General features: G+C 35.2%; 2 protein-coding genes across 2 annotated transcripts; both read right to left on the reverse strand.

Moving 5' to 3' along the window:
* Positions 1 to 5,140: 5,140 nt before the first annotated feature.
* On the reverse strand, positions 5,141 to 10,850 carry LOC121421350 (E3 ubiquitin-protein ligase TRIM31-like). Its single transcript, XM_041616045.1, has 2 exons — positions 10,548 to 10,850; positions 5,141 to 7,766 (listed from the first exon to the last, which is right to left on the reverse strand). Exon 2 carries the CDS (start codon positions 7,746 to 7,748, stop codon positions 5,847 to 5,849), a length of 1,902 nt encoding a protein of 633 aa, XP_041471979.1. The 5' UTR covers positions 7,749 to 7,766; positions 10,548 to 10,850; the 3' UTR covers positions 5,141 to 5,846.
* A 6,062-nt stretch (positions 10,851 to 16,912) lies between these two features.
* LOC121421878 (tripartite motif-containing protein 2-like) lies at positions 16,913 to 18,814 on the reverse strand. Its single transcript, XM_041616678.1, has one exon. The coding sequence runs from the start codon at positions 18,812 to 18,814 to the stop codon at positions 16,913 to 16,915; it is 1,902 nt and encodes a 633-aa protein (XP_041472612.1).
* Between the last annotated feature and the right edge of the window lie 4,271 nt (positions 18,815 to 23,085).

Genomic DNA, 23,085 nt, shown 5'->3' on the forward strand with positions numbered 1-23,085 from the left:
GACTTGTTTAGAGACAAAAAAAGAAAATAACGAAAAAATAATAGAGACAGAAGAAAATAAAGAAAGAAATGGTAGGGCGGAAAAGGAACATAAGAAGAAAGGAAGGAAGAAAGGATTCAATAAAAATACAAAAAGAAAGAAAGAGAAAGAAGGAAAGAATGAATGAAAGAGAGGAGAGAAGGAAGAAAAAAAGAAAGGGGAAGGAATGAATAAAATAAATAGATCGAGAAAGAAAAAAAAATGAAGAAATAAAGAAAGAATGAAATGAATAACGAAAGGAAGAAAGAAAGGAAAAAGAAAGAAAAGGAAAAGGAAAAAATGAATGAAAAAGAAAAGAAAGAAAAAGAAAGAAAGAAGGAAGGAAGGAAGGAAAGATAGAAAGAAAGAAATCTAAAGAAAGAAAAGAAAGAAAGGAAAGAAGATATTATACGAACAATGAGATTATGAAAAAGGAAGAAACAAAGTCATTATTGAAAAAAGAAAATAGGATTGGAAAAGAAGAATGACATGAGAAAAATTGGGAAGAACAAAAGATGTAAGAAAAAACGTAATAGTTAAAAAGGGAAGGTGAGAGATAAAAGGAGAAAAGAGGAAAACAATAGGTAAAAAATGGAGGAGGAAATATAAGAAAGAAGAATAGAAGAAGAAAAAAAAAGAGAAATGAAAAAGCAGAAATTGATCTTACTTGGCTGGAGGCAAATTCTGATTTGACATCTCGTCTTTTCAAGATGGAATTAGCAGGGGCGGATCCCAAAAATTTTAAATGCGGGGGGGGGGCGTAACCCGCACCAAAGGTACGTCTTGTCAGGGGGATCTAGCTGGGGGCCCTCCCCAAGAAAATTTTGTAAAAATTAAGCCCCTCATGGTATGCGATTTCAGCGTTCTGAGGTCATTCACTCTATAAGAAAATTTTCGATTTCATAAGTAAAAGGGCGTTATGATATAAAGTTGACGTTAGAGGCTTGGTGACTGAAACAAAAAAATAAGATTGTGGTACGCATTAATCAATGTAGATATGGTAGAGTAGGCGTGACTTACCAAGTCTACTTCTTTACATCGTATGCATACTGTCAACCAATGAAATATTCCAACGCAGTAAATCCAATATAGACATGTCATATATGATGTCACTAATTAAAAAAAAACACGCTTTCAGTGATGAGTAAGTTGTGTTTGTATATCAGCTAAAACGTGTCCGGTAGCGTAGTTTGCCTTCATGTGAACCAACTGAATGTGGTCCCGTTGCGGGTAGGCCTGTGGGATTGGACCGGGCGATACGAGGTCGTTAATTAAACATGGGTATGATACCTCATTCTTCTGTTTTAAACGTTTCTTTCTACTTAAAAAGGACACCTTTTTTCTATAGGTTTCTCCAAAATAGGGGGCTCAGGCTCGCTGCCCCCTACCTGATCTCGACAAAAAAAGTAGTAGGAACATGTACGTGCCTAATTGGAGCGGGCTTATTGTAAAAAGGAGGGTCCTCGGAGCGGGTTTCAGAACTACAAATGATTGTGAAAACGGGGGTTCTTGGAACGGGTCGCCTGCGTGTGAGTGCGTGATACTCCAGAATTGAAATACAATTATTGGAACAAATAATAATAAGGGAAAATTAGACAAAACCATGCTGGAAATCTCATCAAAAACGTAAAAGGACAAACAACGTTATGGCCTGGTCACACCGCCCGATCGTTGTTGGAGCGGAGAGAAAAAATCATCACCGCTCGCTACCGTTCACCATTTTCGATTTCGATTGTTGTTTTTTTGTTTTCGATTTTTTCCCCAATTTTGTGAGAGAAATTCGACCCTCTCTCCCTACCGCTCCACAACCGCTCCAACAACGCTCTGGCGGTATGACCAGGCTTTTATGACATTTTAGATTCTGCAGTATTTTGGTGAGACAGTTTTTTTAATTTTGTACATTTCGTCTTGCGCAAATGAGAAGCCGATGATATTGTCTTTCCGCTTTTGTCTATTTTTTTTAATACAAGAAATATTTTATTTTTTAATCCAAGGGATGTTGAAAATTAGACTTAGGCTTATTTTGTACAATAGCCAGAGTAGTAGTAGTAAGGATAGTAAGTGGATAGAGATAGCGGAGTAACAAACAAAGAGAAAACAAAGAAAAGACAAAAGAGGAAAGGATGATAGGAGGGAAGAAATAAAACAGAAAGGGGTAAAGTAGAACAGGAGAAAATGAGTGAGAAAAAAAGCAAGAAACAGATAATAAAGAGAGATAGAGAGATATGATAAAAGAAGAAAAGATGGAAAACAAAAGAAAGCAAATAAAAATATGTTCCTCCTTCTCCCGAACAAACCTGATTAGAGCATTCTTGCAATCATTTCACAGACGCTTTCTATAACACAGAGAATCTTTTGACCATAGCTCTTCATAACAAAACAGCCTTTGTCGAAAATTGGTGAATCAAATCAACAGTGTCGTCCTGGACTCTGACTAGGCAAACGACACAGTTATATTTCATCCGGTCCTAGTCTTAAGACGATGTAGGCCTACTATCACGGTCCACCAACTTTCGACAATGACCTCTAGTCTGTCCTTTGTAATTTGACAGGCATTTTTAATAGATTCCCAATGTTCCAGAAAGCGTTTCCTCCTTTCCATATTTATCTATTGAAAAATCTCCATCTTTCTTTCCTTCATTCCTTTCTTTCTCCCTTTATTTCTTAATATATATGCCTTTCTTTCCTTCTATCTTTCTCCCTTTTTTGTTCTATTCTTTTTTCTGAACAAGTCAATACTATACCAGTGACATACAGATTACTGTTTTTTAAAACTTTTATTGATTAATTAACTATATACGAATAATATTTTGTTTCATTAAATCGCTAAAAGAAAAAAAACAATAACAGTAATAATATCAGCCAAATTACAGCAAATATGAATTATGATATTCTGTTATTATTATATTACTACTCTTTTACAGATTTTGAAATTGCATTTCATTTATTCACTTTCCAACGTTTACATTGTAATGTTTGGTTTCGTACATTTTAAGAAAATTTCTAAAAGTTATTATGTATATTATAATGAAATTGATGATCAAATCTTTTATAGTTCCTGAAAATGAAGAGCATAATTGATTTTACTTTTTAATAAACTCATTCTACTTGTAAACTCGACATATCGTATTGTATAGAGCTGTATACTGTGAACTTGGTTCTTAAATACTTACATGTTATTATATTTATACATTTGCACATCATTGTTCTCGATCATATTTGTGCAAATATAAACAGTTGCATTCACAGTGCTCATACTTTCCTTCTCAATTGTATAATTAATTAATGACGTTTTCTCTTCATTCTGGATATAGTGCATGATTCTTGATGAAAGAGATTTTTTGCTAAAATATGTTTACCCGTAGACAATCCAATTACTTATGATATTACAGTTTCATTTTTTTCCACGGTAATAGCAAGTCATATCTGACGTGATCTTCTATCGAATTGAATCCTTTTTAAAAGGCGAAATCCGAAGCAGAAATTTGAAATTATAGTATTGAATAATTATCCAAACTTAGATATAATGTAACAATTTGATTGAGTTATACATGTATTGTTCTTTCCTCAAGATTTTTACGACCACGGGGAAAAGAAGAAAAGTAAATGAAACTAAAAGGCTAAACATATCATTGTCTGAATATTATATCGAAATCTATCACAAATTAGATGTTTGCACTGTTTTGCTCGCTCCCGGCTTTTTAGGAATTTTGCCCCCTCAAAAATTTTCATTTTGCTCCATTTGATTTCGTTTATTTTTTTACAAAGTTATAATATATGCAAAACAATATATAAATATAGATTTGATATAGTGATGGACCAATGAAAAGTTCTTCAGACTTCTATGGATGGCAAATATCGACATCCATTGACTCATTACAACTGCGCTTTTACTATACATTTCGTGCCATTGCCTGAAATACAATAAGCTATTCTCCGTAAAGCTATTTTATTTCACGTTCGAGTTATTCCATATAATTGCATTTTCAAATTAAATTTCTTCGAATATATCGAAGTCACATCGGTTCTTTATCAAATACAGGTAAAAAAAATACACAGTATAAGCATGTTCTATAACGGAGAACGTTGTTTTTACCGTAAAGACCATGATCTCATTTCCTTTCTGCCTGATCAATACATAAAAAATATATATTACAAGAACATACATAGTACAGCATACCAACTATAAAATGAATGGTAAATATTACACTTCCACCATGGTTATTACTAGTGAAATATGAAGTACATGTTTATGAATAGAGAATTATTTGATTTCTCATGATATATCTAATAACATTATGTCTAAAATACAAGAACTAGAAATTTCCCCACACAGGATAAACATAATGAAGATGATGCTTGATGATAGCAAAGTTCCAAATAAAAATTGAGATCCATTGACGTTGCTTTTTATGCATTTTATGCTATTTTCTTAAATGCCGGCAATATTTGTTTGTTTTGTTTGACATTCAAGTTATCATATATAATTGCATTTTTAAATTGAAGCACTTCAAAAAAATATTAAAGAGCAGGAATCAGACCAATTCCATGAAGATAATATTTATATATTTACACAGTGTAATCATGCCTTGATAGAATAACGACATATACATGCATAAAATCATAAACAGTACATAAACCGGTGTACATAGAGGACCACACCAGTTATTTTACACCGGTTTAAATTGGTGTTATTACAACATCTTTTGTTGTCACAGTTACACTCTTTGGTGTTATGTTTAATCTCGAGGGTGTGATTTTAACACCTCAGGGTGTGGTCTCTAGTAACACCAATTGGTGTCAGTTTTAACACCGCAGTGTTTACAGTGTATAGCATACACTCATTAATATCAATGGTAAATATCACATTGCCACGATAGTCATTGCTAGACAAATATTATATACATGACATGTATGAAGAGAGAAACATTTGGTTTCCCATAAAATATGTGTTTCAAGTTGTGGTTGGGTTGTTAAATGGTTTTACTTGACTCGAACATCAGAGGCAGAAAGGGGTACTTTATTACTTAGCAAGAGTGCGCCCTCTAACTGAATAAACATTATAGGTTATCAAAAGTTGAACAAATCACATAAACAGGATACTGTTACAATATGTATATTTAACATTATGTCTTATATTTTAAGCACGAGAAATTCTCTCATATAGGATACACATGATATTAAGTGGAAAGCTGAAAATAGAAATTGAGATTCATTGACAATATGCTGTTTTATGCATTTTTCGTGCAATTTTCATAAATGAAATAACTTTTTTTTAGTGTTTCACACTTCGAAAAATATCGGAGAGTGATGATCGGACCATCTCCATGGAGATAATATTTATATATTCACACGTTATAATAATGTCTTGATTCACAGCATAGATATGTTTCAATTTATGAAAACATACAAGTATACGCGCATAAACAGTATACTCTTTTAATATCAATGATGAAGATCTGACCACCCATGATGGCATTACTAGTCAAATATTATATACAGTCATGAATATGAATAGAGAATCATATGGTTTGTCATAAAATATTTAACAACAATTTGTCTGATATGCAAGTACTAGAATTTCCCCACACAGAGGATAAACATGATAAATATGATGATTGGTACATGCAATATTAAAAACAAAAAGTTGTAAGCAGCGAAATGATTTTTTTATGGGTGAGAAACGAGAAAGAAATGATCCAACAATTGTTTTATGTATTTCAACATTATAGCAGCTTACTTTAGCAGAAAATGGCAACTCAGTGGGTATCACCCCCCCCCTCCCATCTTCTGCGATAATAATTATGATATCATGTCATCAATTATTTTCAGCGGAATATATAGAGTCTATCCGAAGTGCAGAAAGCGATCTCCCCTGATCGGTACTGCTGGAGGTAATACCAATATATCCCAGGCTTCTCAATCTTGTAATCATTAACAAGGTTTCGAATGTGCCTTAGTTCATTTGTATACTCGTCAATGCTCACCAAACCTTCATCATCCTTCACCTTGGCTATCAGGATTGTATTCCATTGAGATACAGCAGCGTAAAGGCAACTATCAGGTTTCTTTAATTCATGTTGTACAGCACCCTGTTTGTCTATCAATATGATAGCATCCCATGATGAAATGATCAGAGAACCATGGTAACTAGTGATTTGATATGGTTCATACCCGTTGCATGGTATCTCCCTGACTGCTTGCCCACCTGCTGTTGAAAATACCTGGATCTTCTTGGCATTCATGTAGCTCACATAGATCTGATCATCATCATCAACAGTGAGATCAGAATCCCCACCTTCAACTCGACTTAAAGTCTTAAACATTACATTCAATTGTGTGTACTCTGGTGTGTACAGTGTGATGTTGTTTGAATTATCCATCACAACACATCGACCATCAGAAAGAAACCCTACCCCAAAAATCTTAACATCCTTCAGAACTGTCTGCTGAAGCTGACCATCAGTGGAGAAGATTTTCATGCCACCTGCATCACATCCTACTGCCATCCTACCGTCTGGTGTACTAACCATGGCATTCATGATATCTTGAGCTGGCAAAGCAACCTTCTTTACATTATCAATATTATAAGTAGGCAAAGAAACGTCCTTTTCATTAAATGTTTTATTAGTGGGTAAGGCGACGTTTCTTTCAACTACATTCACAATCTTCCCAAGGCCTAGCTTATCCACTCCAACATTTCTCTTGAACTTGACACTTTTCCCCTTTATGCCCGATTTCTTCGGCTGCTCGTAGTCAGGATCCTTTTGATCAAAGACCTCTCGTAACTCTTCACACAGAGTGTCGTGTGCAGCCAAAGTATCCATATCTAATGGAATCTTTATTTTGTTAGTTACCATTTCAGCCATGGTCGCCAACCGATTGATGTGCTTCTGGGCCGTGGTCTTCATACTTTCCAGTTCTTTCTTTACTCCTTCGGTCGTTTCCTTGACTTCTCTTACTAGACTTTCCCTCTTTACTGTCAACTGCCGGACTGCATCATCATATGCTTGATTGATGTCACTTGTACACTGTTTCTTGGCACTGTCAACACTTTTAGTCTGTTCATCTATAAAATCAATGTACTTCTGAAAGCATGATTGTTTCTTGTCCACCTTTGATTTAAGTTCTTCCATACCCTTCATGTGTTTGTCCTCGTAAGCTGTTCCCTCGATGACCTTGTGTCCTTCCCCCGTATGTTCCATAACAACACACCTGAAGCATGTGAATCTCCTGCAGCTGGAACAGAAGCAACCCTCGTCTTCTTTTGGATGTTTCCTGCATTTCCGGTATTTACGGACTGAAACCTTCCCTGATGAGATCTCACTCATGGCAATGACTTCATGATCGATGAAGCCTTTCCATTGAGAGTGCATATTAAGACAAGAGGTGCAGAGATAGTTTCCACAGTCTTGGCAGTAGACAGCAGCATAGGATTTGTCATTTGATTTACAATTTGTGCAAATCTGAGGATGGCCCTCCATATCCTCTATCAGACTCTTCAAAGCAAGATTTACCTGTAGTTTGCCGACATCTTCGTTTGGGACCTGGGTCACAGCTCTGCAGACAGGGCATCGGATCTGGCAGTTACCGTGACACTCTAAGAGGTTGTCCAGGCAAGTCTTGCAGAAAGTGTGAGAACAAGACAGGATCTTGGGATCGGTAAATGTAGAAAGACACACTGGACACTCTGTACTCTGGGAGATGACAGTCTTTAATGCTTCAGCCATGGTTGGGTTTATAGAAGACTGAAAAATAATGATTACAAAACAAGATGAATAATAATAAACACCATTTGACTTACATCACTGAGTAATAAAAGGATCACGTTGGGTTTTGGAATAGGGAAAGGAAGGGGAGGAGCAATTGGAAATTGGGAATGATAAAATGAGGGGGAGAGGAGAAAGGGGAATGGAAAGAGGAGCTTGGTACGATGGGAATAAATTGGGATGGTGAAAGGAAAGGAGTGAAAAGAAGAGTATTAGGAATCATATTTGCTTTAAAAAGAGTATTATTCCAATTAGTCTAATGGCATTTTGTCCAATTACCAAACTCCTTTAATATCATTTGGTCTAACATAAGCTAATCCACTACCCACATGGTCTAATTGCAATTTCTTTCACTCACCAGTTTATATAATAACCAGTTGGGATAATAGCAATTAAGTCTGAAATCTAGTCTAACTGGACTTAGTGTTAATTGGACAAAATAAATTAAAATTAAATGGATATTTATTTAGACCAACTGGTTATGAGACGAAATGGTAATAGACGAACTGGTGATTAGACGAAGTGATGATTGGACCAAATGGTTTTTAGACGAAATGTTTTTTTTTCTTAAGTTTTTATTGGGTTTTCATAATTTTGTATAACAATTCACTTATAATTCATACGAGTAATTTAAAATATAACAGAATAAACAAATAAGAAAAGAAAAACAAGCAGCTTACACAATATTAGTTTACACTAGAAGAAGTACAGCTTACATGTATAAATAATAATAATAATTCCATCTTATTAAGCGCTTTTTCTAAAGTAACAAAAAACAAGCCATATCAATAAGATAATAATTGATAAACATGTAGTAAAAAAAGTTATTTTGTCTCTTGTAAGTATTCCTCATCCCCTATAGTATAGTAAAGTCAAGAATGTAATAACAGAGGAATAAAATCATTTGATTCACCAATTATCATGATTATTAAAGATTAACAAATTCCATTCTAAAAAGGCATATTAAGTTTTCTTCAGTTACAAAAATTGATGTTGACGGACCGAATGGCATTAGACTAAATTGAGGTAGACCATGTGGTGAGTGGAAGAATTGGCATTATCAAGACACTCAATCAAGAACTGTCTAAAATACTCGAATGGATTAGAAGTAACAAACTTTCTCTTAATATTGACAAAACAAAATACATGTATAGTAACACCTTAACTTCATTACCTAATAGTATTAAGTTTGATAATTTTCAATTGGAATGTGTATCGAATATTAAATTTTTAGGTGTCATTGTAGATAAGCTTTCTTGGAAGTGTCATATTGACAGTATTTGCAAAACAATTTCTCGTAATATTGGTGTTATGAATAAATTAAGAATGTTCCTCCCGTCAACTTCCTTACTCACACTCTACTCTTATAGTATTACCATATCTTCACTACGGTCTGCTTATATGGGGAAACACACATCAAACTTTACTTAACAGGATTTTATTGCTGCAAAAGAAAGCACTTCGAATTGTTTTTTCTTCTCACTGATCCTATTTTTTTCGAAAACAAAATTTTGAAGATCAGTGATCTTTACCTACTCCAGCTTGGCCAATTCATGTACCAATACAATAATAATATGCTTCCTTTTATTTTTCATGACATGTTCTTAAAAAACAGCTCATCACACAATTACCCTACTAGAGGTCGCGACGACCTTCATTTGCCCATGCTCAGAACACTCTTCGCCCAAAATACATTTATATATAGGGGCCCAAAATTTTGGAACTCTCTTCACCCAGATATCCAGTTTTCCCCTTCTCTTAATTCATTTAAAAGAAAATGAAAATTCATTTTGTTGCAATCTTACAAAACTTCACATTGATTCCTTTTCCTCTATAATCTATTTGTTTATTTATTGTTTACCTATTTACAGGTTGCCCTCGGTGTTGGTGTCAGATTGACCACACTCCTCTCCCCTCTCTCTCTTCCCCTCTCCTTCTATCTTTAACTCTCTCTTTCTCCATTTATCCCTTCTTCGGTTTTCGCAGCAATGTTTGTTTAATTTTACTCTTGTTTTGTGTGTTTTATTTTTGTTATTGTTTTGTTTTTTTGTGTCTTCATGTCTTTTCTTTGTCTTTTGTCTCTGCTCATCTTTTAATTTTAATTTCCTTTATTATAATCATTATTTATATCTTTATTTAATTATCTATTTTGTATTGCCGCTCGTTTTTGGCCCATATAGTTTTAAGTGTTATACTTTTTTTTTCGTCTGGAGTGGTCCACACTTTAAAAGCTTTGCTTTTCAGTGGACCACTCCGTTTTTCCAACATTTTTGATATATTATCTTCTGTATCAGGTGCATATTCTTTATATTTGGTTTATTTGAATATTGATGTCATTTGTATTTCCTGATGTTATATTTTATTTATTGTAATCATTGCTTCTACATTTTGTTGGAAAAATTGAATAAATGAAATGAAATGAAATTATACGAATAGGCAATTTACCTTTGCATTTTCCACATTACTTCCGGGTTGGAAAATAAGTCTGATCACCCCTAAACAACGATCTTTATATATATAATTTAATTGTTTCGATCCTGTCTGTCCAAAGATGGTGATGTTACAATTTCTCACTGGAAACAATCGCTTATTATTGAAGAAAAATGGCAATCCAGTAATATTAAAGATACAATCATTAAACAAGCCATATCAATCAGTGTGATTTCAAATTCGACACGTTTCTGATACATATGGCATTTGAATGTGTAAAATATATACAGAATATTTTTGGAAAATACATGAATTATTCAATATACTTACATCAAACAGCTTATGTCCATTATAAACGATATGTTTCTCAGTTTGATCAAAGCAACAATATTATACGGGTCTGGTAGTAGCAGTATTAGATATTTTGGCTACATCAATTCATAATGGTGGTGCGTAGTGAATCGTGTGCAAATTTACACTTGTTTACGAATTCTATTCAATATCAAACTATTTTTAGTGATTGGGAATTCTCGGTAACCTTTGACATGTTTCAGTTGTGCATTCATGTACTTCAATTCAGCAATTCAGCGTAACGGTTGATTCACGGGTTTTCTTTTTACCTGATTGAAAATAATCGAAATGTTTGAAGTATATTATTGACTTGTTTAGAGACAAAAAAAAGAACGAAAAAAAAATAGAGACAGAAGAAAATAAAGAAAGAAATGGTAGGGCGGAAAAGGAACATAAGAAGAAAGGAAGGAAGGAAGAAAGGATTCAATAAAAATACAAAAAGAAAGAAAGAGAAAGAAGGAAAGAATGAATGAAAGAGAGGAGAGAAGGAAGAAAAAAAGAAAGGGGAAGGAATGAATAAAATAAATAGATCGAGAAAGAAAAAAAATGAAGAAATAAAGAAAGAATGAAATGAATAACGAAAGGAAGAAAGAAAGGAAAAAGAAAGAAAAGGAAAAAATGAATGAAAAAGAAAAGAAAGAAAAAGAAAGAAAGAAGGAAGGAAGGAAAGATAGAAAGAAAGAAAGAAAGAAAGAAAAAGAAAGAAAGAAGGAAGGAAGGAAGATATTATACGAACAATGAGATTATGAAAAAGGAAGAAACAAAGTCATTATTGAAAAAAAGAAAATAGGATTGGAAAAGAAGAATGACATGAGAAAAAAAAAGGAAGAGAAAAGAACAAAAGATCAAAGTAAGAAAAAACGTAATAGCTAAAAAGGGAAGGTGAGAGATAAAAGGAGAAAAGAGGAAAACAATAGGCAAAAAATGGAGGAGAAAATATAAGAAAGAAGAATAGAAGAAGAAAAAAAAGAGAAATGAAAAAGCAGAAATTGATCTTACTTGGCTGGAGGCAAATTCTGATTTGACATTTCGTCTTTTCAAGATGGAATTAGCAGGGGCGGATCCCAAAAATTTTAAATGCGGGGGGGCGTAACCCGCACCAAAGGTACGTCTTGTCGGGGGATCTAGCTGGGGCCATCCCCAAGAAAATTTTGTAAAAATTAAGCCCCCTCATGGTATGCGATTACAGCGTTCTGAGGTCAGTCACTCTATAAGAAAATTTTCGATTTCATAAGTAAAAGGGCGTTATGATATAAAGTTGCCATTAGAGGCTTGGTGACTGAAATAGAAAAATAAGATTGTGGTACGCATTAATCAATGTAGATATGGTAGAGTAGGCGTGATTTACAAAGTCTTCTTCTTTACATCGTATGCATACTGTCAACCAATGAAATATTCCAACGCAGTAAATCCAATATAGACATGTCATATATGATGTCACTAATTAAAAAAAAAAGCTTTCAGTGATGAGTAAGTTGTGTTTGTATATCAGTTAAAACGTGTCCGGTAGCGTAGTTTGCCTTCATGTGAACCAACTGAATGTGGTCCCGTTGCGGGTAGGCCTGTGGGATTGGACCGGGCGATACGAGGTCGTTAATTAAACATGGGTATGATACCTCATTCTTCTGTTTTAAACGTTTCTTTCTACAGGTTTCCCCAAAATAGGGGGCTCGGGCTGGCTGCCCCCCACCCCCCCCCCCCCCCCCGTTCTCGACCAAAAAAGTAGTAGGAACAGTACGAACATGTATGTGCCGCGGGCAAGACAAAACAAAACGGGGGCCTAATTAGAGCGGGCTTATTGTAAAAAGGAGGGTCCTTGAAACGGGTCGCCTGTTTGTGAGTGCGTATGCATGTAGGCGGCGGAAGCGGGGGGATGGAGGCGACAGACCCCCCCCCCCCCGTTGAGGTGGGGGGATGGCCCCCCTCTAGAATTTTAGTTGATAACTTTCTTTTTTTTTGCTTGTCAATTTTTTTTCCTGTGTCCATCACAAAATTTCAGGTGGACCCCTCCTAATTTTGTTGGCTTCCGCCGCCAATGCGTATGCATCCATATGAAACGTGCATGTAGCTATATAGCCCGGTGGCAGCAAGTGGCAGGAGCGCCGGGTGCTCTTGCGCAGAGGCAATGTTCGGACAGCGCTCTGCGACCGCTTTTCACCAAAATTGCGGCTTATTGTAGCAGATCAACGCGACCGGAACGGCAAAACGGAAACATGCGAAGCTTTGGAGCAGATTTCTTTCTGCTGTTTTGTCGATAAGAAAATGCTATGCTTTGGAGGGGCTTTCTTTGTTCTTTTTCTCAATAAGACAAAATGCTATGCCTTGGAACAGACATTTGAGTGTAAAAATGGGGGTCGCGGGACATACCCACTATGAGTGCCCCTCCCCTTGGAGTCACTCCTGGTTAACTGATGACTGCAACATATTTCAAATTTCTTAAAGGGGGTGATACTCCAGAATTGAAATACAATGATTGGAACAAATAATAATAAGGGAAAATTAGACAAAGAAAATGCTGGAAATCTCATCAAAAACGTAAAAGGACAAACAACGTTATGACATTTTAGATTCTGCAGTACTTCTGTGAAACAGGTTTTTTAATTTTATACATTTCGTCTTGCGCAATGAGAAGCCGATGATATCGTCTTTCCGCTTTTGTGTATTTTTTTCAATACAAGAAATATTTTATTTTTTAATCCAAGGGATGTTGAAAATTAGATTAGGCTTATTTTGTACAATAGCCAGGGTAGTAGTAGTAAGGATAGTAAGTGGATAGAGATAGCGGAGTAACAAACAAAGAGAAAACAAAGAAAAGACAAAAGAGGAAAGGATGATAGGAGGGAAGAAATAAAACAGAAAGGGGTAAAGTAGAACAGGAGAAAATGCGTGAGAAAAAAAGCAGGAAACAGATATTAAAGACAGATAGAGAGATGATAAAAGAAGAAAAGATGGAAAACAAAGAAAGCAAATAATAATATGTTCCTCCTTCTTCTCCCTGGCGAACCTGATTAGGGCATTCTCGCAATCATTTCACAGACGCTTTCTATAACACATAGAATCTTTTGACAATAGCTCTTCATAACAAAACAGTCTTTGTCGAAAATTGGTGAATCAAATCAACAGTGCCGTCCTGGGGCCCGTTGCAGAAAGAGTTGCATTTAAACACAAGTCAAAAATCAATCGCAAGTCCGAAATGCGCGCTGTTGATTGGTTGAAAATCAAGTTGCGCGTGATTTTTAGAGTTGCGTTTGATTGCAACTCTTTCTGCAACGGGCCCCAGGACTCTGACTAGGCAAACGACACTTTAGTTATATTTCATCCTGTCCGAGTCTTAAGACGATGTAGGCCTACTGTCACGGTCCACCAACTTTCGACAATGACCTCTAATCTTTCCATTATGATTTGACAGGCATTTTTAATAGATTCCCAATGTTCCAGAAAGCGTTTCCTCATTTCCATATTTATCTATTGAAAAATCTACATCCTTCTTTCCTTCATTCCTTTCTTCCTCCCTTTATTTCTTTATATATGCCTTTCTTTCCTTCTATCTTTCTCCCTTTTTGTTCTATTCTTTTTTCTGAACAAGTCAATACTATACCAGTGACATACAGATTACTATCTTTAAAACTTTTATTGATTAATCAACTTTATACAAAGAATTTGTCTTCTCGTCATCAAAGTATTTTGCTTCATTAAATCGTTAAAAGAAAAAAAACAATATCTGTAATAATATCAGCCAAATTACAGCAAATATGAATTATGATATTCTGTTATTATTATGTTATTACTGTTTTACAGATTTTGAAATTGCATTTCCTTTATTCACTTTCCAACGTTTACATTATAATGTTTGGTTTTGTACATTTTAAGAAAATTTATAAAAGTTATTATGTATATTATGATCAAATTGATGATCAAATCTTTTATAGTTCCTGAAAATGAAGAGCATAATTGATTTTACCTTTTAATAAACTCATTCTACTTGTAAACTCGACATATCGTATTGTAGAGCTGTATAGTGTGAACTTGGTTCTTAAATACTTACATGTTATTATATTTATACATTTGTACATCACTGTTCTCGATCATATTTGTGCAAATATAAACAATTGCATTCATAGTGATCATACTTTCCTTCTCAATTGTATAATTAATTAATGACGTTTTCTCTTCATTTTGAATATAGTGCATGATTCTTAATGAAAGAGAATTTTTGCTAAAATAAGTATACCTGTAGACAATACAATTAATTATGATATTACAGTTTAAATACAGTATTTTGAATGAAACTAAAAGGCTTAACATATCATTGTCTGAATATTATGTCGAGATCTATCACAAAATTAGATGTTTGCACTGTTTTGCTAGCTCCCGGCGTTTTAGGAATTTTGCCCCCTCAAAAATTTTCATTTCGCTCCATTTGATTTCGTTTATTTTTACAAAGTTATAATATATGCAAAACAATATATAAATATAGATTTAATATAGTGATGGACCAATGAAAGGTTCTTCAGACTTCAAAATCGATGGCAAATATCGACATCCATTGACTCATAACAACTGCAGTTTTACTTTACATTTCGTGCCATTGCCTGAAATACAATAACATATTCTCCATTTAAGCTGTTCTATTTCACATTCGACTTATTCCATATAATTGCATTTTCAAATTAAATTTATTCGAATACATCGAAGAAGTGTACTTCACATCGGTTCTATATGAAATACAGGTAAAAAAAAATACACAGTATAAGCATGTTCTATAACGGAAATTTTTTTTTTTTATCATAAGGATCATGATTTTGCTTCATATCTGCGTGATCAATGCATACAATATGCATTACAAGTAAATAGTACAGCATACCGTCTTTAAAATGAATGGTAAATATTACACTTCCACCATGGTTATTACTAGTTAAATATGAAGTATATGTTTATGAATAGAAAATTATTTGATTTCTCATGATATATCTAATGACATTATGTCTAAAATACAAGAACTAGAAATTTCCCCACACAGGATAAACATGATGAAGATGATGCTTGATAATAGCAAAGTTCCAAATAAAAATTGAGATCCATTGACGTTGCTTTTTATGCATTTTAAGCTATTTTCTTAAATGCCGGCAATATTTGTTTGTTTTGTTTCACATTCAAGTTATCATATATAATTGCATTTTGAAATTGAAGCACTTCAAAAAAATATTAAAGAGCAGGAATCAGACCAATTCCATGAAGATGATATTTATATATTTACACAGTGTAATCATGTCTAGATGGAATAATAGCATAGAATAACGACATATTACAATTTATGCATAAAATCATAAACAGTATAGCATACACTCATTAATATCAATGGTAAATATCACATTGCCACGATAGTCATTGCTAGACAAATATTATATACATGACATGTATGAAGAGAGAAACATTTGGTTTCCCATAAAATACGTGTTTCAAGTTGTAGTTGGGTTGTTAAATGGTTTTACTTAACTCGAACATCAAAGAGTAGTTAGAGATTTCTTACAGGTAGAAAGGGGTACTTTAGTACTTAGCAAGAGTGCGCCCTCTAAGTGAATAAACATTATAGGTTATCAAAAGTTGAACAAATCACATAAACAGGATACTGTTACAATATATATTTAACATTATGTCTTATATTTAAATTCCCTCACATAGGATACACATGATAAAGATGATGCTTGATATTAAATAGAAAGCTGAAACTAAAAATTGAGATTCATTGACTATATGCTGTTTTATGCATTTTTCGTGCAATTTTCATAAATGAAATAAGTTTTTTTTAAGTGTTTCACACTCCGAAAAATATCGAAGAGTGATGATCAGACCATCTCCATGAAGATAATATTTATATATTCACACGTTATGATAATGTCTTGATTCACAGCATAGATATCTTTCAATTTATGAAAAGATACAAGGATACGCGCATAAACAGTAAACTCTTTTATGATCTCATCACCCATGTTGGCATTACTAGTCAAATATTATATACAGTCATGAATATGAATAGAGAATTATATGGTTTGTCATAAAATATTTAATAACAATTTGTCTGATATGCAAGTACTAGAATTTCCCCAACACAGAGGATAAACATGATAAATATGATGATTGGTACATGCAATATTGAAAACAAAAAGTTGTAAGCAGCGAAATGATGTTTTATGGGTGAGAAACGAAAAAGAAATGATCCAACAATTGTTTTATGTATTTCAACATTATAGCAGCTTACTTTAGCAGAAAATGGCAACTCAGTGGGTATCATCCCCCCCCCATCTTCTGCGATAATAATTATGATATCATGTCATCAATTATTTTCAGCGGAATATATAGAGTCTATGCAGAGTGCAGAAAGCGATCTCTCCTGATCGGTACTGCTGGAGGTAATACCAATCTCTCCAAGGCTTCTCAATCTTGAAATCGTTAACAAAGTTTCGGATGTGCCTTAGTTCATTTGTATACTCGTCAATGCTCACCAAACATTCATAAGGCTTCACCTTGGCTATCAGGATTGTATTCCATTGAGATACAGCAGCGCAAAGGAAACTACCAGGTTTCTTTAATTCATGTTGTACAGCACCCTCTTTGTCTATCAATCTGATAGCACCCCATGATGAAATGATCAGAGAACCATGATAACTAGTGATTTGATAAGGTCCATACCCGTTGCATGGTATCTCCCTGACTGCTTGCCCACCTGCTGTTGAAAATACCTGGATCTTCTCGGCATTCCTGTAGCTCACACAGATCAGATCATCAGCATCAACAGTGAGACGAGGAATCCCACCTTTAAATCGACGTAGAGTCTTAAACATTACATTCAATTGTGTGTACTCTGGTGTGTACAGTGTGATGTTGTTTGAAGTATCCATCACAACACATCGACCATCAGAAAGGAACCCTATCCCAAAAATCTTAACATCCTTCAGAACTGTCTGCTGAAGCTGACCATAAGGAGAGAAGATGGAGATGCCACCTGGGTCACATCCTACTGCCATCCTACCGTCTGGTGTACCAACCATTGCACTCATGCTATCTTGAGCTGGCAAAGCAACCTTCTTTACATTATCAATATTATAAGTAGGCAAAGAAACATCCTTTTCATCAAAGGTTTTATTTGTGGGTAAGGCGACGTTTCTTTCAACTACATTCACAATCTTTCCAAGGCCTAGCTCATCCACTCCAACATTTCTCTTGAACTTGACACTTTTCCCCTTTATGCCCGATTTCTTCGGTTGCTCGTAGTCAGGATCCTTTTGATCAAAGACCTCTCGTAACTCTTCACACTGAGTGTCGTGTGCAGCCAAAGTATCCATATCTAATGGAATCTTTATTTTGTTAGTTACCATTTCAGCCATGGTCGCCAACCGATTGATGTGCTTCTGGGCCGTGGTCTTCATACTTTCCAGTTCTTTCTTTACTCCTTCGGTCGTTTCCTTGACTTCTCTTACTAGACTTTTCCTCTTTACTGTCAACTGCCGGACTGCATCATCATATGCTTTATTAATGTCACTTGTACACTGTTTCTTGGCACTGTCAACACTTTTAGTCTGTTCATCTATAAAATCATTGTACTTCTGAAAGCATGATTGTTTCTTGTCCACCTTTGATTTAAGTTCTTCCATACCCTTCATGTGTTTGTCCTCGTAAGCTGTTCCCTCGATGACCTTGTGTCCTTCCCCCGTATGTTCCATAACAACACACCTGAAGCATGTGAATCTCCTGCAGCTGGAACAGAAGCAACCCTCGTCTTCTTTTGGATGTTTCCTGCATTTCCGGTATTTACGGACTGAAACCTTCCCTGATGAGATCTCACTCATGGCAATGACTTCATGATCGATAAAGCCTTTCCATTGAGAGTGCGTATTAAGACAAGAGGTGCAGAGATAGTTGCCACAGTCTTGGCAGTAGACAGCAGCATGGGATTTGTCATTTGATTTACAATTTGTGCAAATCTGAGGATGGCCCTCCATATCCTCTATCAGACTCTTCAAAGCAAGATTTACCTGTAGTTTGCCAACATCTTCGTTTGGGACCTGGGTCACAGCTCTGCAGACAGGGCATCGGATCTGGCAGTTACCGTGACACTCTAAGAGGTTGTCCAGGCAAGTCTTGCAGAAAGTGTGAGAACAAGACAGGATCTTGGGATCGGTAAATGTAGAAAGACACACTGGACACTCTGTACTCTGGGAGATGACAGTCTTTAATGCTTCAGCCATGGTTGGGTTTATAGAAGACTGAAAAATAATGATTACAAAACAAGATGAAGAATAACTAGAACTGCAATCGTTTCAGAACGATGTGCATGCATTGACGCCTCTGATTTAATAGAGGGCAAGAAACAGGAGGAGATCAAGAGAAAACTCTAGATGATATACATTCTCAAAATGTTAGAGGGCGCTATTTCTTAAAGGAATGATCACTGATGCGTAAACACAGTTGGAGTATGTGAAATGATACAATTGGCAAACCCTGAAAACATGAGACCAAAATAAATTCAAACAAGGAAGTTATGGCAATTTAACTATTTCAAGACTTTGCAATAGAAGGCACTATTTCTAAAGGTTACTGTCCCTAATTATGGACAGTATGTCTACCAAATCAGAATGAATTTGGATGAGAAACGGAGGCAGGAGAGGACTAACAAAAATTACATGTTAATCAAATTGGATTTTGGCAGATTTTGCTTTTCATAGGAAATTACATTCTCGAGTCAAACAAATTTCGTCCATTTTTAGACCAGGTGGCCGCTGAAGAAAGAGAGAGAGAGAAAGACGCAGAGAGAGTAATAGAAATAAGCATACAAATTCGCTGACAATTCATCAACGTAACCCAGTGTTAAGTACATATCAGAACGATGTGCATGCATAAACTGAGTTTATCGCCTTATTGGACAAATGGCGTGCCATAGTACGTTCAGTTCGTTTTTGCGCGAAACCGATGCAATAGACACTGTGTACAATTCTGTTGTTGATAATGTGTACATAGTGAGCAGTATACCATGTGTTCAGATTGACTTATCTTGAAATTTTCTGTTGTAACCTATGTCGTATTTGGTATCACTGGAAAGAGTATTCCAATGCGGTGACATTGATACCACTTTTATTTGTGCGCAGGCAATAGACCGGAAGTAAATGCCATATAAAGAAAGACATTAAAAATGAAGGATTTGCACAATAATTTTAAGCTGACGTCAGCAATTTGTTAGTTTCTGTTACAAAACATTAACGAACTGTTGAAGTATATATCAATACTCAGATCTGCCAAGTTAGAAAGAATAAGCTTCAATAATAAGGAAATAAGAGCAAGTTGAAGTTGTGCTGGCATTAAAGTGCCTTTTGGGGTATTTTGCTGATTTTCGGGAGCATTTTTCAGATATTTCGTCAGTTGTAAGGTATATATTTTTTTAAATGGCATGAAAGGGCATATCTTGAAGACCCTAAATCCAAGAAAGGGTACGGGTTTGGCCATGCATGACGCAATGAGGAGCATTCAAAGGTAAGTGTTTTTGAAACTTTAGAGGGCGCTATTTCAATGACGAAAAATCAGTGATGCGTGAAAACTGAGTAGTATGTATGATATGGTACTGTAATCAACTCCTGAATATATGAGCTCGAAATGAATAAAAACAAGAAAATTATGGCCATTTTACGATTTTTTGACTTTACATTTTAATAAATATGAAGTTTTTGAAGGAAGGCTATTTCGGATTTGAATTTAAGGCATGAAGATGGCATTTTGAAGGTCAAGTTATACGTCGCAGATGACGGAGCAACTCTTGGACTATCTATAGCAATTTGTTAGAAGTCTTTAGCATGCAGGATAACTGAGATATGAAAGAATGAAGAATGGTATGCAAATGGACTTGAAATTGACAAAAGTGCGCCTGGATGGTCATGCATGAGTGATTTTGGAAAATGGAAGACGAGAGGCACAACTAGGGATGCTGGACAACATGTCTACCAAATTTGGTTGAATTTGGATGAAGGACGGAGTCAGGGTAGAGCTAACAAAACCATGTGTTAAACAAATGGGATTTTGGTGGAAGAAGAAGAAGAAGATTACGGAATAGGAATATGGAACAAGAACAATGCATTGTCGCCATTGGGCGTCAATGCAACTAGAACTGCAATCGTTTCAGAACGATGTGCATGCATTGACGCCTCTGATTTAATAGAGGGCAAGTAACAGGAGATAGAGAGAAACTCTAGATGATATACATTCTCAAAATATTAGAGGGCGCTATTTCTTAAAGGAATGGTCACCGATGCTGAAAACACAGTTGGATTATGTGAAATGATACAATTGGCAAACCCTGAAAATATGAGACAAAAATAAATTCAAACAAGGAAGTTATGGCAATCCAACTATTTTAAGACTTTGCAATAGAGGGCGCTATTTCTAAAGTTATGGTCACTTATTATGGATAACATGTCTACCAAATTAGAATGAATTTGGATGAGGAACGGTGGCAGGGGAGGACTTACAAAAATTACATGTTAATCAAATTGAATTGTAGCACATTTTGCTCTCCATAGGAAGTTACATTCTGGAGTAAACAATTTTAGACCATTTGGCGCCCCATATGTTGTTGTTGAGAATGTGTCCATTGTGAGCAGTATACCATATGTTCAGATTGACTTATCTTGAAATTTTCTGTTGTAACCTATGTCGTATTTGGTATCACTGAAAAGAGTATTCCAATGCGGTGACATTGATACCACTTTTATTTGTGCGCAGGCAATAGACCGGAAGTAAATGCCATATAAAGAAAGACATTAAAAGTGAAGGTTTTGCACAATAATTTGAAGCTGACGTCAGATTTTTGTCAGTTTTTGTTACAAAAGGTTGACAAACGGTTGGAGTATATATCAATACTCATATCCGCCAAGTCAGAAAGAATAAGCTTCAATAATAAGGAAATAAGAGCAAGTTGAAGTTGTGCTGGCAGTAAAGTGCATTTTTGGGTATTTTGCTGATTTTCGGGAGCATTTTTCAGATATTTCGTCAGTTGTAAGGTATATATTTTTTTCAATGGCATGAAAGATCATATCTTGAAGACCCTAAATTCAAAAAAGGGTACGGGTTTGGCCACGCATGACGCAATGAGGAGCATTCAAAGGTAAGCGTTTTTGAAACTTTAGAGGGCGCTATTTCGATGACGGAAGGTCAATGATGCGTGAAAATTCAGTAACTTGTATTTTATGATACCGTTATCAATTTCTGAAAGAATGAGCTCAAAATGAATAAAAACAAGAAAGTTATGGCCATTTTACGAATTTTTTACTTTACATTTCAATAATTATGAACTTTTTGAAGGAAGGCTATTTCGGATTTGAATTTAGGACATGAAGATGGCATTTTGAAGGTTTGGTTATACGTCGCAGATGATGGAGCAACTCTTTGACTATCTATAGCAATTTGTTAGAAGTCTGTAGCATGCAGGATAATTGAGATATGAAAGAATGAAGAATGGTATGCAAATGGACTTGAAATTGACAAAATGGCGCCTGGATGGTCATGCATGAGTGATTTTGGAAAATGGAAGACGAGAGGCACAACTAGGGATGCTGGACAACATGTCTACCAAATTTGGATGAATTTGGATGAGGGACGGAGTCAGGGTAGAGCTAACAAAACCATGTGTTAAACAAATGGGATTTTGGTGGAAGAAGAAGAAGATTACGGAATAGGAATATGGAACTAGAACTGCAATCGTTTCAGAACGATGTGCATGCATTGACGCCTCTGATTTAATAGAGGGCAAGAAACAGAAGGAGATAGAGAGAAAACTCTAGATGATATACATTCTCAAAATATTAGAGGGCGCTATTTTTTTAAAGAATGGTCACTGATGCATAAAACACAGTTGGAGTATGTGAAATGATACAATTGGCAAACTCTGAAAACATGAGACCAAAATAAATTCAAACAAGGAAGTTATGGCAATTTAACTATTTCAAGACTTTGCACGAGAGGGCGCTATTTCTAAAGGTTATGGTCACTAATTATGGACAATATGTCTATCAAATCAAAATGAATTTGGATGAGAAACGGAGGCAGGCGAAGACTAACAAAAATTACATGTTAATCAAATTGGATTTTGGCAGATTTTGCCTTCCATAGGAAGTTACATTCTCGAGTCAAACAGATTTCGTCCATTTTTAGACCATGTGGCCGCTGAACAAAGAGAGAGAGAGAGAGAGATAAAGACGTAGAGAGAGTAATAGAAATAAGCATACAAATTCACTGAAATTCATTAACGTAACCCAGTGTTAAGTACATATCAGAACGATGTGCATGCATGAACTGAGTTTATCAATGCAATAGACACTGTGTACAATTCTGTTGTTGATAATGTGTGCATAGTGAGCAGTATACCATGTGTTCAGATTGACTTATCTTGAAATTTTCTGTTGTAACCTATGTCGTATTTGGTATCACTGGAAAGAGTATTCCAATGCGGTGACATTGATACCACTTTTATTTG

This window comes from Lytechinus variegatus, chromosome 9 (genome assembly GCF_018143015.1).
Source record: "Lytechinus variegatus isolate NC3 chromosome 9, Lvar_3.0, whole genome shotgun sequence".
NCBI classification, from domain to species: domain Eukaryota; kingdom Metazoa; phylum Echinodermata; class Echinoidea; order Temnopleuroida; family Toxopneustidae; genus Lytechinus; species Lytechinus variegatus.

Excerpts from the sequence above, each read along its gene's own strand:
- LOC121421350 (XM_041616045.1), bottom strand. The coding sequence starts at position 7,748 with ATGGCTGAAGCATTAAAGACTGTCATCTCCCAGAGTACAGAGTGTCCA.
- LOC121421878 (XM_041616678.1), bottom strand. The coding sequence starts at position 18,814 with ATGGCTGAAGCATTAAAGACTGTCATCTCCCAGAGTACAGAGTGTCCA.